Here is a 16,959-nt window from a genome sequence, read left to right as displayed (position 1 = left end):
CCCAGCTCAGGACCTTTGCACTTAAACTGTTAAACACCACCACCACCACCACCACCTCCCCCCGCCCCACTCCAGATCTCGCTTCTATCTGGCTTTTGTTCAAATGTTACCTCTTCAGAGGAGGCTTCCATTATCACCCTTTCTAAAATAGACTCGCTCTCACTTCCCATCCCTTTATTCTGCTCCATCGTTCTTCATTATGCTGGCCACTATCTCAAAATATCTTTTATTTTTTATATTTATTAATGTTTGAGACGGAGTCGCTCTGTCGCCCAGGCTGGAGTGCAATGGCACCACCTCGGCTCACTGCAAACTCCGCCTCCCGAGTTCAAGCGATTCTCCTGCGTCAGCCTCCGGAGTAACCGGGATTACAGGCGCGCACCGCCACGCCCGGATAATTTTTGTATTTTTAGTAGAGACAGGCTTTCACCATGTTGGTCAGGTTGGTCTCGCACTCCTGACCTCAGGTGATCCGACCGCCTCAGCTTCCCAAAATTCTGGGCTCACATGCGTGATCCACCGCGCCCGGCCTCAAATTATCTTTACTCAGTTAAATGCTTTTATTGTCTCTCCCAGTACAGTGTAAGCCCTAGCAGGAGAAGACTTTGCTTTAATCACGTGCTGTAGCCCCAAAGCCCAGACAGTGCCTAGCACACACGAGATGCTCGATGAACAGTTATCGATTGAATAGATTAGACATCAACGCAATCAGGCTATTCACTTAGGGACTCTTTGCTAGTCGGCGGAGAGGTACATTATAAGTCTCTACGCAGAACGCATGCGCTCAAGATCCGGGAAGTGTGATTGGAAAGGGGCGGAGCATCCGGGAGAGCCTCGCGGACATAGGCGGTTTGGAGCGGAAAGCGAGGTGGAGGGGCGGCTTAGGGCTAAGCGCGCGCGCGCAATGCAGACGCCAGCTCCCGGCGGTTGAAGTACTCAAGGTCCCTGAAGGCGGGGTAGTGACCTCGCGCGTGCGCTGTGGCCGCGGCGGCGCCCGGTCCTAGCGTGTGGGTTGTTCTTGGCCTCGCGCGGCGCGTGCGTAGTGCAGACGGCGGAGGGATTTGCGGCCGGGACCCACCCCCTGCTCCAGTCGCTAGCCGAGGCCGCGCGGGTTCTTGAGCAGCGGCCTGGTGCGCTCGCTGCGCGGGCGACGGAATCAGACGGACGCAGACTCCCCCAGAGTGGAAGCCGAAGCAGGAGCTGTTGTTGCTGAGGGGCCGCCGCAGCCGCCGCGAGCCTCCGGACAGACACCAGCGCTAGGAGGGCGCTGCGCGGCGAGTGAGTGTGACTGAGTGGCCCGACGGGGAGCGGGGCCGCTACCCAGAAGCCCCAGCGGTGGGCCCGGGCCTCTTCCCCGCGGCCAGGCCCCCTTCCCACGTCCCCGCCACAGGTCACTTCTGCATCCCGTTCCCGGACCCTGAGTTCTCTGGGCACCCACGCCCGCTTCCCACATCGCCCTCGCGATTCCCTACCCACAGGCCCTTGCGGTGTGTGGCCTTTTTTCTTTTTCGTTTTTCTATGTTGTCCTGGACCCTTACCCATAATTCCTTTCGCCTTTTCGGGGTCCAGGTCTGTTACCCACAAGCACTTGGTTTTGGGGCTTCGCTCCTTATGTTTCTCTTTCTTTGCTCGGAGACTTCCGACCTCCAGGCCTTTGCAAACTGCGTCTAGTAATTTGCTCTCCGCGGTACGGGACGAGCAGCCACAACTGCTCTGGGCCTCGCTCCTCGGGTCCTTGATTCCCCCAGAAATTCCCAGGGAACCTCTCCGCCCCACAGCTCGTGTCTCAGGACTCTGAGACTTCACTACTCAGGAACCCTTTTTCAGCCTTTATTTTTGTTTCCTTTACCGGCCTTTCACCTCCACGCCCAACAAGACTTTTACCCTTTTCTCCGTAACACAGGACCGTTCTCTGCCCTTACAAAGCCTGTTTTAATTCCGAGACTTTTTTCCTTCCTTTCTTATTTTGAGAGGCAAGGAGTAATAGGGGCTTTCTCTGCAGACCCGATCTAATCTAAGGCTGTCCTGCTTCTGCTCTCAGACTTGGCAAGATGACCCAGTTCCTGCCGCCCAACCTTCTGGCCCTCTTTGCCCCCCGTGACCCTATCCCATACCTGCCACCCCTGGAGAAACTGCCACATGAAAAACACCACAATCAACCTTATTGTGGCATTGCGCCGTACATTCGAGAGTTTGAGGTGAGTTCACTGAGCAGGCCAGGAATGGTTTGGGTTCTGGGGAGCAAGGGGTTGGATTTGCGAGTCCAGCCTCTGACCATTTTGCTAGCTGTGTGATTTAAGTGAGGGGCTTAATGTTTGTGATCCTCAGTTTCGCTGTTTTAAATGGGGTTGCAGCCGGATGTCGGGTGTGGTCAAGTGCGGCAGTAGTCCTAGCTACTCAGGAGGCTGAGGTGGGAGGATTGCTTGAGCCCAGGAGTTGGAGACTGGAGTGCTCTGTGATTGTGCCGCTATACTCCGGCCTGGGTGACAGAGTAGGACTTTGTCTCTCAAAAAAAAAAAATTTTTTTTTAAAGTGGGGTTGTGGCCCAATGCGGTGGCTCACGCCTGTAATCCCAGTGCTTTGGGAGGCTGAGGCAGGCGGATCACCTGAGGTGAAGAGTTCAAGACCAGCCTGACCAACATGGTGAAACCCCGTCTCTACTAAAAGTAACAAAATTTAGCCGGGCATGATGATGCCTGTAATTCCAGCTACTTGGGAGGCTGAGGCACGAGAATCACTTGAACCCAGGAGGTGGAGGTTGCAATGAGCTGAGATCGTGCCGCTGCCCTCCAGCCTGGGCAACAGAAGAAGACTGTCTCAAAAAAAAGTGGGGTTTGATAGTACCCCTTTTGTAGAATTTTTGTGAAAATTCATTGAGTAGTGGTTGAGGATTTGCACTTAACCCGCACCATTTATCAGCTCTGACTTTGGACAAATGTTGTATCCTCTTCGTGCATTGGTTTCTTTATCTTTAGTAAGGGGATAGTGGTAGCACCCTCATAATGCTGGAGAATTAAATGGCAAAGTGTATATCAGGGGACTTGGCACCAAAGCAGTCAGCACATGTCAGCCTTTGTTACTCTGTTTACCATTTTTATTGTTAATAAGATGATGTTCATAAAGACTCAGCACTCAGTATTGAGTGTTGGAGGGCTTAAAGCTGCAGATGGGAATTTTAGCTCTGCACCTTCGGGGTAAATAGGAATGAATGACTTAGGCTCCTGGACCTCTTTGTTTTTATTTGTGAAATGGGATGACAAAGGTCATCTCTTAGGTGCATCAGAGCACACCTGAGAAAAACTGGCACACAGCCAGAAGTTACAAGAACATTCTGGCATCGGGTAGGGAAGGGCAGCTGGAGGCGAGGGAGTTGCACAGCAGAAGTTTGTAGATAACAGAAAAGTGTATCTTCAGTGGGATTTGCCACCCTTGGTGAACCTGCATTTGAGAAATGTTACTGGCCAGTTAAATTAACTTAATGGGCACAGGCCGTGGTAGGTGCCCTTTGATGATGCAGGTCATGTGCCAGTTACTATTTGTTTGTTTGTTTGTTTATTTATTTATTTATTTATTTTTGAGAGGGAGTCTCGCTCTGTCGCCCAGGCTGGAGTGCAGTGGCGCCATCTCAGCTCACTGCAAGCTCCGCCTCCCGGGTTCACGCCATTCTCCTGCCTCAGCCTCCCGAGTAGCTGGGACTACAGGTGCCCGCCACCACGCCCGGCTAATTTTTTTGTATTTTAGTAGAGACGGGGTTTCACCGTGTTAGCCAGGATGGTCTCGATCTCCTGACTTTGTGATCCGCCCACCTCGGCCTCCCAAAGTGCTGGGATTACAGGCGTGAGCCACCGTGCTTGGTCTCAGTTACTATCTATTTATTTATTTATGAGACAGTTTTGCTCTGTTGCCCAGGCTCGAGTGCAGTGGCATGATTTTAGCTCACTGCAACTTCTAGTTCAAGCAGTTCTCCTGCCTCAGCCTCTCAAGTAGCTGGGATTACAGGCATGCGCCACCATGCCTGGCTAGTTTTGTATTTTTAGTAGAGATGGGGTTTCACCATTTTGGCCAGGCTGGTTTCGAACCCCTAGTCTCAGGTGATCCACCCGCCTTGGCCTCCCAGAGTGCTGGGATTACAGGTGTGAGCCACCATGCCTGGTAGCCAGGTACTTTTTTTTTTCTTTTGAGACGGAGTATCACTCTGTTGCCCAGGGTGTAGTGCAGTGGCGCGATCTTGGCTCACTGCAACCTCCGCCTCCTGGGTTCCAGGGATTCTCCTGTGTCAGCCTCCTGGGTAGCTGGGATTACAGGCATGTGCTACCATGCCTGGCTAATTTTTGTATTTTTTGTAAAGACGGGGTTTCACCATGTTGGTCGGGATGGTCTCAAACTCCTGACCTTGTGATCTGCCTGCCTCGGCCTCCCAAAGTACTGGGATTACAGGCATGAGCCACCGCACCCCACCAGCCAGTTACTATTTAATGTGTGGTTGGTGAGACCTTAAAGAACTGCCTTGGCCCTCAGAGAGTGTGCAGTTGTGGGCTTTGGAGCCCTGTTCTGTCAGCTCATGTTGCTTCAGGCCTGGTCCTCTTCACTGGCACTCATCAGCAGGGCCTTGTCATCACTCCATTCCCATCACGTCCTCTGGCAGTTTGTTCAGTGCGAGTGATACTTGGAGCTGTGAGAAGCAATGTGTTTCCTAAATACTATATTCTTAAGCTAGATGTCACCCATACCAGTGCTTTTTAAACTGTCTTAGGTGAAGGACAGATACTATTCCCAATCTGTTTGCTTTTGGTAAATATGATGGAAATACTTCTTAAGGACCTCAGACAGGAGTTCGAGACCAGCCAGGCCAACATGGTGAAACCCCATCTCTACTAAAAATGCAAAAACTAGCCAACATGCTATCATGTGCGTGTAATCCGAGGTATTCAGAAGGCTTAGGCAGGAGAACCGCTTGAAGGATTCTAGTCAGTTCCTGGGTTCATTTTAGAGACACAGGAACACAGGGGGGAAAGCGGGACTTAGAATCGCTTGAACCTGGGAAGCAGAGGTTGCATGAACTCAGATCGCGCCATTGCACTCCAGTCTGGGCGGCAGAGCACAACTTTGTCTCAAAAAAAAAAAAGATCTGCAGAATAAAAGACCGAATTTGTATTAGAGTCAGTGGACATCAAACTGTGAAATTATTGTAGAAGTTTCTAAACACTTACTCATGGTTTCTGTACTTACCTGTACTCATCACAGTCCAGCAACAGTTTGGATAGTACTGGTCCGTGGACCATGCTTAGTTTTTGAGACAGGGTCTTGTTCTGTCACCCAGGCTGGAGTGCAGTGTCACAATCATGGCTCACGGCAGCCTTAACATCTGGTGCCCAAAAGATCCTTCCCCCCCTCAGCCTCCCTAGTAGCTGGGACTATAGGTGTGTGCCATTACGCCTGGCTCATTTTTAAATTTTTTGTAGAGATGGTGTTTCACTGTGTCCCAGGCTAGTCTGAAACCCCTAGGCTCAAGCATTCTTCCTGTGTCGTCCTCCCAAAGTGCTGGGATTACAAGTGGAAAGCCACTGTGCGTGGCCGCAGACCATGCTTTGATCTGTGCCACTCCCCTCCCTGCACTGTGACAGGGGAAGGGTGAGTGGATGTTTATTTTGTAGGGGTGGGGTGGGAGGGTTGACCTGCTTATTTCTTTGGTGAGTGACCCTTGCCATTTCCCCTAGTCCTTCCCACCCTGTCACCTCTCTTCTTGTTCCCAGGACCCTCGAGATGCCCCGCCTCCAACTCGTGCAGAAACCCGAGAGGAGCGCATGGAGAGGAAAGTATGTCATTGTTGCTTCCTGACCCCCTGTTTTGCCACTGTCTGCAGATGGTCCTTGACGCTAGGACACTTCTATCTGCATTTACTTCTCTACCTCCCCTTTCTCCTGACAGAGACGGGAAAAGATTGAGCGGCGACAGCAAGAAGTGGAGACGGAGCTTAAAATGTGTAAGTCTCTCATCCACCATATGGCTCTCTCCTCCCTCAAACCCTCTGTGTTCTTCCCAGGTCATACCCAGGGCCTTGCTGTCACCCAAAGCCTGTTTTGCAGGGAGCAGGGTTGTTAGTTTATTTATTTAGCCCCTGCCACTTGGCAAGCACTGTTTTTGGTTTAGGCTTTTCAGCAGCAGAACATAGGGTAAAAGTTGGCAGGAAGGGAGACCCTGGTACCTTGGGCTCCTCCTGCAGGGGAGGACAGTTAAGGGACTCCCACAACCTAGCTGGGTGTCACAGGCTGAGGCGATGAGTTGTGGGCGAGTGGGTCTGTCCTGGCTCTAACCTTAGCTCCTCGGCTGAGGTTGTTCCATCCCCTCCACATAGAGGAGGAATTGGAGTACAAGACAGGTATATTGTTGCCATTAAGCAAACTCATAAGAGGATCAGATGTCAATCTCCAGTGGCTCTTTATTGTGAGGGTGAAAACTGTACAGTCACACGCAGCATAACAGTGTTTCAGTCAGCAGGGGACTGTGGATGTGATGGTGATCCTATAAGATTATACCATATTTTCCCGGGTGCAGTGGCTCACGTCTATAATCCCAGTACTTTGGGAGACCGAGTCGGGTGGATCATGAGGTCAGGAGTTCAAGACCAGCCTGGCCAACATGGCGAAATCCTGTCTCTACTGAAAGTACAAAAATTAGCTGGGCATGGTGGCAGGCCTCTGTAATCTCAGCTACTCGGGAGACTAAGGCAGGAGAATCTCTGGAAGGCGGAGGCTGCAGTGAGCTGAGATCGCATCCGCTCTCTGCAACCCAGCCTGGGCAACAAGAGCGAAAATCCATCTAAAAAAAAAAAGATTATACCATATTTTTATTGTACACTTTCTATGCTTAGATACGTTTAGATGCACAAATACTTAGTATTGTGTTAGGGTTGCTGTAGTATTTGGTGTAGTAACATGCTTGGCCTCGGAGCAGTGGGACGCACCTCTAGTCCAGGAGTGTTGTGAGGTATACCATCTAGGCTCGTGGAAGTGCCGTCTCATGTTTGCATATCGATATCACCGTCAAACAACTCACTTCTCAGAACATGACATGACTCTAGTGAGAAGACAGGTTTTCCTCCTATGCCTGTGAACTTCGATGAATCCCTTTCCTCCAAATCCTGGAGTGCAGGGTTTCCTCAGGGTGCTTACGCAGAAGTGTGACAGAGGCATCTGGCGGTGCGCTCTTTGGACACTGGCTGTCGGAACACTGCCTTCATGTCTTTCCTCAGATGCCTCAGAGGCATCTCAGAATCAGTGTCCAAACCACAGGGCTTTTCCCTCGCCCCCAACCTGGTTTCCTTTGGGTGTTTTCTCTGGGACATAGACATTCAGCTGTGCTGGTCATGACCTCATTTTTTGCCATGCAATTTGTTTCTAACACCTTTTCTAACCCTTTGCTCAGTCTCTCAACAAGACCTATTTGTGTTACTTTCTAAGTCACAAACCTGACTCTTCTTTTCATGTCCATCACCACCACCCAGGTCACCTCTTGCCTGGACAGCGCAGTCACAGTCTGTTATAACTAGTTTACCTACGTCTCTTTTTTTTGAGAGGGAGCCTCGCTTTGTCGCCAGGCTGGAGTGCAGTGGTGCAATCTTAGCTCACTGCACCCTCCGCCTCCCGGGTTCAAGCGATTGTCCTGCCTCAGCCTCCTGAGCAGCTGGGACTACAGGTGTGCGCCACCATGCCCGGCTAATTTTTGTAATTTTAGTAGAGATGGAGTTTCACCATATTGGCCAGGCTGGTCTCGAACTTCTAACCTCGTGATCCACCTGCTTCAACCTCCCAAAGTGCTGAGATTACAGGCGTGAGCCATTGCACCCAGCCTAGTTTATCCATGTCTTAACCAACCAAAATCCACTGTGGGTCTTTTTTTTTTTCTTTTCTAGAAAAACTTTAAAACTGAGATGGGATCTCACTATGGTGCCCAGGCTGGTCTTGAATTCTTGGGCTCAAGTGATCCTCCTGCCTCAGCCTCCCAAAGTGCTGGGATTACAGGTGTGAGCCACCACACCCAGCCAAAGATGTTCTTTTTTTTTTTTTGGAGATGGAAATTTGCTCTTATTGCCCAGGCTGGAATGTAATGGTGCGATCTTGGCTCACTGCATGCAACCTCTGCCTCCCGGGTGGAAGCGATTCTCCTGCCTCCTGAGTAGCTGGGACTACAGGCATGCGCCACCATGCCTGGCTAATTTTGTATTTTTAGTAGAGATGGGATTTCTCCATGTTGGTCAGGCTGTTTTTGAACTCCTGACCTCAGGTGATCCGCCCGCCTCAGCCTCCCAAAGTGCTGGGATTACAGGCGTGAGCCACCACACCCGGCCACAAATGCTTTTTAAAAACAGTTCCGCCTGGGTGTAGTGGCTTACACCTGTAATCCTGCAAGACAGATGGGTCACCTGAGATCGGGAGTTCAAGACCAACCTGGCCACCACGGTGAAACCCTGTCTCTACTAAGAATACAAAAATTAGCTGGACGTGGTGGCAGGCACCTGTAATCCCAGCTACCTAGGAGGCTGAGGCAGGACAATCGCTTGAACCTGGGAGGCGGAGGTTGCAGTGAGCCGAGATCACACCATTGCACTCCAGCCTGGGTGACAGCAAGACTGCATCTCAAAGAAAAAAAAAAAGTTCCAGGCTGGGGACGGAAGCTCACGCCTATAATCGCAGCACCTTTGGGAGGCCAAGGTGGGCAGATCACCTGAGGTTAGGGGTTTGAGATCAGCCTGGCCAACATGGTGAAACCCTGTCTCTACTAAAAATATATATAAAAAAAAAACAAACTAGGCAGGCGTTGTTGTGGGCTCCTGTAATCCCAGCTACTCGGGAGGCTGAGGCATGAGAATTGCTTGAACATGGGAGGCGAAGGTTGCAATGAGCCGAGATCGCGCCATTACACTCCAGCCTGGGCAATAAGAGCAAAAGTCCATCTCAAAAAAAAAAACAAACAAAAAAGTTCCAATTGAGGAATTTGGACACTGGATCATAGATGAGGTTAAGGAATTAGTAAATATTAGCTCTTTAAGATGTAATAGTGGCACTGTGGTTATGATGTTTAAAAGTCTCTATTAGAGACCAAAGTGGTGTGCTATCTGGAATTTCATTTAAAATAATCCAGCTGGTCACAGTGGCTTACGCCTGTAATCCCAGCACTCTGGGAGGCTGAGGTGGGAGGATCACTTGAGTGATCCAGGCTGCTCAGGAGTTTGAGCGGTGAATATGGTGAAACCCTGTCTCAAGTGAAAATATAAAAATTATCCAGGTGTGGTGGCAAGAGCCTGTAATCCCAACTACTTGGGAGGCTGAGGCAGGAGAATCGCTTGAACTCGGGATGCAGAAGTTGGGGTGAGCTGAGGTCATGCCACTGTACTCCAGCCTGGGTGACAGAGCGAGACTCCGTCTCAAAAAAAAAAAAAAAAACCAAATGCAGTGGGCTGTGGGAGGATAGAGATGAAACAACTCTGGCCGCATGTTGATAATGGAAGCGGGCTCATGGGAGTTCATTGTACTGTTCTCTACTTCCATTGAGTGCTTGAACTTCTCCATAAAAGAAAAGAAATAAAAGAACGGATCAAGTTCAGTAGGGGTTTCTGCGCCCTTGAGAGCCTCCACTCGTAACTATAGAAGCTTGCTGTGCCTTATCACAATGAACAGCTCCCGTCAAGGGGACCGTGCCTCCTTGCTGAGCACTTGTACTTCGTGTTACTGACTTCTCACAGCTTCCAAGTGCAGCAGGGGTTGCGACTCCCATTTTTAAGATAAGGAAATGGAGGCTTATTGAGGCAAGCACGCTTACAAAGAGTGAGAGTTCGGAGATGGGACCTCGAGCACCTCAAAGCCTAATTCCCGACTCCACGGCCCAGTTCCTTTGAGTTTCTGCTCTGGGCTGCTCTGGGTTAAGATGAGCCCCTAACCAATGATTTCCTAAGGGAGAGGTGCTGGCAGGGCTCTCTGCACACATACACTGACTGGTGGGGCACTGCCTGGCATTGGGTCTGTACTACCTTCTTTGAGCTTTCGTGCTCTCTGTCTTCAGCAATTGGGTACCATTGCTTTGCTGCATTTTCTTTTCCCTTTAGTCACGTTTGTGGCCCCCCCACACCCCAGGTAAGCAAGCACTCCAGGAAACTCAGGCGGTGTGCTGGGGTGGTTTCCTTATGGCTGTCCTTCAGGAAGCTCAGCTGTTGTTTGGCCTTCGTCCACTCCCCAACCCTACAGCATTCATTGGTCCCACTGTAGTGTTAGTGTTCCACAGTAACTGTTAGAATGCCTGCTGTCTGGTGTTGCTGGGTGTGTTTCCTTGCTGCTGTGACAACCTTCAGCTTCTCATTAAATATTAGCATCTTATGAGGTCTTTCCTAACCTGCCTTATAAAGTCACCTGTTTCTATCTCTGGTCATCTGATGTGATCATATGATCTCCTTATTTACTTCTTCCATTAGCATATGAACCCCACGAGGGTAGACACCTTTTTTGTCTGTCTTTCTTTTTTTTTTTTGAGACAGTCTCACTCTGTTGCCCGGGATGAACTACAGTGGCGCGATCTCGGCTTACTACAATCTTCGTCACCTCCCTGGTTCAAGCGATTCTCTTACCTTAGCCTCCTGAGTAGCTGGACCATGGCCAGCTAATTTTTTTGTGTATTTTTAGTAGAGACGATGTTTTGCTATGTTGGTCAGGCTGGTCTCGAACTCCTGGTCGCAAGTGATCCACCTGCCTCGGCCTCCCAAAATGCTGGGATTACAGCTGTGAGCCACTGCGCCCAGCACCTTTTTTTTTTTTGAAATGGAGTCTCGCTCTGTTGCCCAGGCTGGAGTGAGTGAAGTGACACGATCTCTGCTCACTGCAAGCTCCGCCCCCCGGGTTCATGCCATTCTCCTGCCTCAGCCTCCCGAGTAGCTGGGACCACAGGCGCCTGCCGCCACGCCCGGCTAATTTTTTTGTATTTTTATTAGAGACGAGGTTTCACAGTGTTCGCCAGGATGGTCTGGATCTCCTGATCTCATGATCCACCCGCGTTGGCCTCCCAAAGTGCTGAGATTACAGGCATGAGACATCGCACCCGGCCAACCTTTTTTGTCTTATTTACTGCCAAATCTCCAACAACTACAGCATTTCCAGGCACATAGTAGACGCTTAAGAGTTACCTATTTACAAAAGCACAAACATCGGCAAAAAAAAAGAATTACCTTTTGAATGAATGAGAGTTAGCTGGTGCAGGAAAAAAAAAAAAAAAAGCCAGTGCAAATTGAGAGACCTGGCCATAGAAAATTACAATGCTCAGGGATGTGGTATGGCAAGGAACTTTTTGTTTTTTTTGAGACAGAGTCTCGCTTTATTGCCCCGGCTAGAGTGCAGTGGCACCATCTTGGCTCACTGCAACCTCCGCCTCCCAGGTTCAAGTGATTCTCCCCTGCATCAGCCTCCTGAGTAGCTGGGACTGTAGGCACACACCTCCACACCCTGATAATTTTGTATTTTTAGTAGAGATGGGGTTTTGCCATGTTGGCCAGGCTGATCTCTGACTTCTGACCTCAGGTGATCCGTCCGCCTTGGCCTCCCAAATTGCTGGGATTACAGGTGTGATCCACCGAGCCCAGCCTGGCAAGCAACTTTGAGGATTGGGTGGGGAGAACACCGAGATGGAGTTGTTTTCAGACGTTTCCATTCGTCCTAGATAGCAATTCCCTTAAATTGTGGCTCAAGCTTCTGCTTTCTAAAACATCCCTTAGGTCAAGGCACGGTGGCTCACGCCTGTAATGGCAGCACTTTGGGAGGCTGAGGCAGGTGGATCACCTGAGGTCAGGAGTTCGAGACCAGCCTGGCCAACATAATGAAACCCCGTCTCTACTAAAAGTACAAAAGATTAGCTGGGCGTGGTGGTGTGCCTCTGTAATCCCAGCTACTTGGGAGGCTGAGGCAGGAGAATTGCTTGAACCCGGGAGGCAGAGGTTGCAGTGAGCCAAGATCGCACCATCCATTGCCCTCCAGCTTGAGCAACAAGAGTGACACTCTGTCTCAAAAAAAAATCTGATACTTTATTTCTCTAGCTTCTGGCAACACCCACACTGTCTTCCTGAAAAGGTAGCACCCTGGGGTTCGGGGAAGGAGCCTGGTAGTTCGAGTGCGGGGTGAGAGGTGAAGTCTGCCTTGGCCCTTTGCCACTTTGACACCTCCCTTTTTCTGTGTCTTGAGTTCTGTTTTGCTTCCATTGGCAAAATAGTAATAAACAAATATCAGTATCCAGCACTGTGTCTGGGCCATAGTATGTGCTCAGTAAATTATATGCCTAGTGTTCCATTACTGGAATGCTAAGCATGTGGGAGTTATTTATATCCTGCTCAGGGTCATCGCCAGGGTCTGATTTTTCACACGTCTGCAGTTCAAAAAATTGCAACCTCTGGGTTAATGTTACTCCTTTTCTCATACTCTCCCAGAATGTGACAGGGCTTCTGAGGGGAGCCCTATGCCATGGAAGAACCGGCAGTGTCCTTAAGGCCCCGGCAGGAGTCAGGGTCGTTATGTGCTGGGGCCGCCATATTTGGTGAAAAGGACTTATTCCCAGGCCTGACCCAGCAGGATCACTATGGAATTGGTTTCTCAGGAGATTCCTGGCTCTTTTCTTTGGAGATTGTTATTCCTTAGTCACCAGGTAGGACAGTTTGCCTCACAGCGAGACTGGAGTGAGGATCTAATCTGATGCTCGGCAGTTCTGGGTTCCTTTTAGAGACACAGGGCAGAGACGGGAAAGCAGAGCTTACTTAGCCTTTGCTCTTCTGGCTCTCATTCATAGCCTTGGGGTCACTTGGTCTCAGGTTTTCCCGTGGGCTGTAGTTGCAGTCTGTGTCCAGTGGGTGGCAGTGTGGCCCTGCCTACAGGAGGGACCTCTCCCTCCCTCTGAGGATACGACCCCCTCCTCCATGTACCCCCAGTTCAAACACCCTGACCCACTCCACTTACTCTTTTGATGCGTCCTGGGGGCATCAGCTGCATTTCCAGGGAGTCCCAGTTGGGCTGTTACTGTTTGGATCACCTTGCATCTGGGAGCGATGAGGCCCTAAGGGTTTATGTAGGTCTGAAATGGCAGTTGGGCCTGCCACATCCTGTCAGCTTGAAGTCAGCCTTACCTCCTCCCCTCAGCAGCCTGGATTATCTCTCAGCCACTCTGATAAAACCCACTGTGCCTCAGAGAAACAGGTTCAGAGAGGGGCGTGCCTGAGGTTGCCAGGTCACCACCCATGTTCCTCCAGCTAGGGGCCTTTCCCAGTGCCACCGTTTTCTTCTTGGCCTCTGCCCATCGTATTTGTTTTGCTACGTGAGACCATGGACACCTTCAACTTACAAAATTCCCTTCCTCCTGCACAGGGGACCCTCACAATGATCCCAATGCTCAGGGTGATGCCTTCAAGACTCTCTTCGTGGCGAGAGTGGTAAGTCCCCAGCTCCCAGCTCCTGGAACCCCATGCTGCTGAGAGCCTGGGTCTGGCCCAAAGGGCAAATAGGCTAGGTACTGGGGAATGTTCCAGGGGCTGTGGGACAGCTCTGTTCTCCCATTTAACGTCATACCCATCTCCTTGTAGAACTATGACACAACAGAATCCAAGCTCCGGAGAGAGTTTGAGGTGTACGGACCCATCAAAAGAGTAAGTGGAGTGGGGTCAGGGTGTTTGAATTGAGGGTGCATGGAGGAGGGGCCATGTCCTAAAAGGGAGGGAGAGAGGTCCCAGCCCTGAGCATGGCTCACACCGTTTCAGGGCCTGGGTTTATGCATCCTGACTGTATTTCCATGCAGCAGACCTTGGGTAGCAGAAGTAAAATGAGAAGTAATGACTGCTGGTGGTTGATTGAGAGCAGGGGTTGGCAAACTGCAGACTTATTGCTTGTAAATAAAGTCTTCCTGCTGCTCAGCCAGGCAGGTCTGTTTGTTTACACATTGTCTTTGGCTGCTACTGTTGTAAGGCAGGGTTGGGTTGTTGCAAGAGTATGTGGCCGTCAAAGCTGGAAATATATACTCTTTGCGTTTTGGCAGAATACGTATGCTGAGTCTTGTTTTAGAGGAAGGCTTTGTTTTACCAATCTTCTTTTAAGTCACTTAAGTGCTGTGCCTGATTTCCTTTAACATGGGAGACATATGCCTTCCTTGAGCAGTAGTGAGGGCTTGAGGCCACCCTACACACAAACTCGTGTTAGCCATGTCTCTTCTCCTCCCTACTCTGTTTTTGATACATCTTTTTAAAATACTTACACATGTCAGGCCGGGTGCAGTGGCTCACACCTGTAATCTCAGCTCTTAAGGAGGCAGAGGCGGGAGGATAGCTTAAACCTAGGAGTTCGAGACCTGCCTGGGCAATATAGTGAGACCCTGTTCTCCACAAAAAGGAAAAAAAAAATATTGTTGGGCCAGGCGTGGTGGCTCATGCCTGTAATCCCAACACTTTGGGAGGCCAAGATGGGCAGATCACCTGAGGTCAGGAGTTCAAGACCAGTCTGACCAACGTGGTAAAACCTGGTTTCTACTTTAAAAGTACAAAATTAGCTGGGCATGATAGCGGGCGCCTGTAATCTCAGCTACTCAGGAGGTTGAGGCAGGAGAATTGCTTGAACCCGGGAAGCGGAAGTTGCAGTGAGCTGAGATCGTGCCACTGTACTCTAGCCTGGACAACAGAGTAAGACTCCGTCTAAAAAAAAAAAAAAGTATTGTAGGCCGGGCGTGGTGGCTCACGCCTGTAATCCCAACACATTGGGAGGGTGAGACAGGCAGATCAGCTGTAGTCAGGAGTCAAGACCAGCCTGGCCAATATGGCGAAACCCCGTCTCTACAAAAATACAAAATACTGGCCAATTGTGGTGTCTCGTGTCTGTGTGTGTGTTTGCATATATCTGTGTATGCCTGTGTATATATGTGTATACACATGGTGCTCTGCCCTGCGCAGTCCAGTGATAACCTTGGCCCCACCCTTGTCCCTCTGATCCCATTCGAGTCAGGAATCTCGGTTGTGTTTTGGAGGCTGTGGGGTCCCAGGTTCATCCATGATAGCGGTTGGTCGCCGACTGGTAGTGATGTGAATGGAGAACTAGCCATCCTTGAGGGACCAGCTCAAATGCTGTCACCTCCCAGAAATCTTCCTTGGTTCATTCTGGCCACCTCTGTCTCAACAGCCCTTCCTTGCCCATTGTTCTCCCTTACATGGTCCCCGAGGGGTCTTTCTGACATCCAGAGCTGACCCCATCTCCTCAGCGGTCAGCATCCCATGGGTCACTAGCATGTTAGGACAGGTCCAGCTGTGACCATCTGACCTTACAGGACTCTTCCCCAAGCTGTGTGGCCTCGTGGACCTCCACCCCACCCCCCACCCCCCTTCTCTTGCTGCCATCCTCGGAATGGGACCCATCCCTCAGCATGCCACATTCTCTCAAGCCTCCCTGGATGTGCACATGTCCTTGCTTTTTCTCTTAGAACTCCGCTGTCCCTGGCCAGGTGCGGTGGCTCACGCCTGTAGTCCCAGCACTTTGGGAGGCCGAGGAGGGGGATCATGAGGTCAGGATTTCAAGAGCAGCCTGGCCAACATGGTGAAACCTCGTCTCTACTAAAGATACAAAAAATAACCCAGGTGTGGTGGCGGGCGCCTGTAATCCCAGCTACTCAGGAGGCTGAGGCAGGAGAATCGCTTGAACCTGGGAGGTGGAGGTTGCAGCGAGCTGAGATCGCACCATTGCACTCCAGCCTGGGCGACAGAGCGAGACTCCACCTCCAAAAAAAAAAAATTTCCCGTCCCATTGGCATTCACAACTCCCTCCTGTTTCCCTAAGTCCATTTGTGTCCTTCTGACTCCACATAGACCACTCACATTGGCCCTTCGTTGCTCAACACCCTTCCCAGCTCCTCAGCGACCATGCTTCTCGGCCTGGCGCTGGGGCGCTTGACCCTGGGCCTGCTCACCTTTGTGGCCTCATCTCCTGGGGCTCTCTGTCATCAGTACGTGAGCCAGCTCTGCTGAAGTGCATCCCCAGCCTCCTGCCCTCCTGCCACCAGGCCATTGGACCTCTGGAGTTACTGCTTTTCCTCCTGACAGGCTGACTCCTCACTGTCCTCCTTCATCTCTCTTCTTTCTTTAGGTCTTAAGTATCATTTTCTCCAGGAAGCCGGCTCTGTGCCCTCTGTGTGCCCTCTGGTCCTACAATTAGAACATAAGTCACTCAGGGCTCTTGAAGGACAGAGAGCGTCTGAGACCTCACCTGGCCCAGGGCCTAGTGCGCAGGCTGTTGTGGGGTTGGTGGGGTGGAGCCGCTCTGTGGCGGGACTCACCCCTGTCCCCATGCGCCCCACAGATACACATGGTCTACAGTAAGCGGTCAGGAAAGCCCCGCGGCTATGCCTTCATTGAGTACGAACATGAGCGAGACATGCACTGTGAGTACCTCCCGCCGAGCCTTGCCCTCTGACCCGCTCTCACTTCTCTGCTGCCCCAGCCCCTCCCAGTCTGTCCCCTCCCCCACCCTGCCACACCTGACATTAGCGATGTCTCTTTTCCTCCTCCCTCTGTTTCTGATGTATCTTTTTTTTTTTATATATGTGATTTTAAAAAAAACCAAATCCCCACAACGTGTGTGTGTGTGTGAACCTGGGGAGGTAAGTGTCACACGTTGAACCTCAGGGGCAAAGAGGGAACTGGGTGGGGGGCTGGGGCCAGTTGGAGGTGGGGGAAGGGGTCGGATTTTGGGGGAGTCTCTCCCCATTATTCCCCCCACCGAAGTTGGGGTGGCCAGGTTGCAATGAGGACTGGCCTTTGAACCTGTCGTCTCTTCCCCCCCAGTAGAACTGGGGCTGGGCCACCCGACCCTCTGCCTCCCCAACCCTGGCCCCCCACCCTGTTCCTCAGTGGTAGGCATGTTGAGCGCCTGCCCCTACAGTTCCAAAGCCCCTTTGAGGCTGCCG

General features: G+C 51.0%; 1 protein-coding gene across 2 annotated transcripts in view; it reads left to right on the top strand.

The window, feature by feature from the left end:
* Positions 1–826: 826 nt before the first annotated feature.
* SNRNP70 (small nuclear ribonucleoprotein U1 subunit 70) overlaps positions 827–16,959 on the top strand; it is a 23,287-nt gene continuing 7,154 nt past the window's right edge. For both annotated transcript variants that reach the window (XM_017882244.1, XM_017882243.1), the window contains exons 1-7: positions 827–1,278; positions 2,042–2,198; positions 5,754–5,816; positions 5,929–5,983; positions 13,389–13,453; positions 13,604–13,666; positions 16,353–16,434. In XM_017882244.1, coding sequence (XP_017737733.1) covers positions 2,052–2,198; positions 5,754–5,816; positions 5,929–5,983; positions 13,389–13,453; positions 13,604–13,666; positions 16,353–16,434 — 475 coding nt within the window. In that variant the 5' untranslated portion in view covers positions 827–1,278; positions 2,042–2,051. The remainder of the gene's footprint in view (positions 1,279–2,041; positions 2,199–5,753; positions 5,817–5,928; positions 5,984–13,388; positions 13,454–13,603; positions 13,667–16,352; positions 16,435–16,959) is intronic.

This window comes from Rhinopithecus bieti, unplaced genomic scaffold, assembly GCF_001698545.2.
Source record: "Rhinopithecus bieti isolate Rb0 unplaced genomic scaffold, ASM169854v2 scaffold_12070, whole genome shotgun sequence".
NCBI lineage: Eukaryota > Metazoa > Chordata > Mammalia > Primates > Cercopithecidae > Rhinopithecus > Rhinopithecus bieti.
The sequence above is the reverse complement of the archived record's forward strand: the minus strand, read 5'-3'. Positions and strand labels throughout refer to the sequence as shown.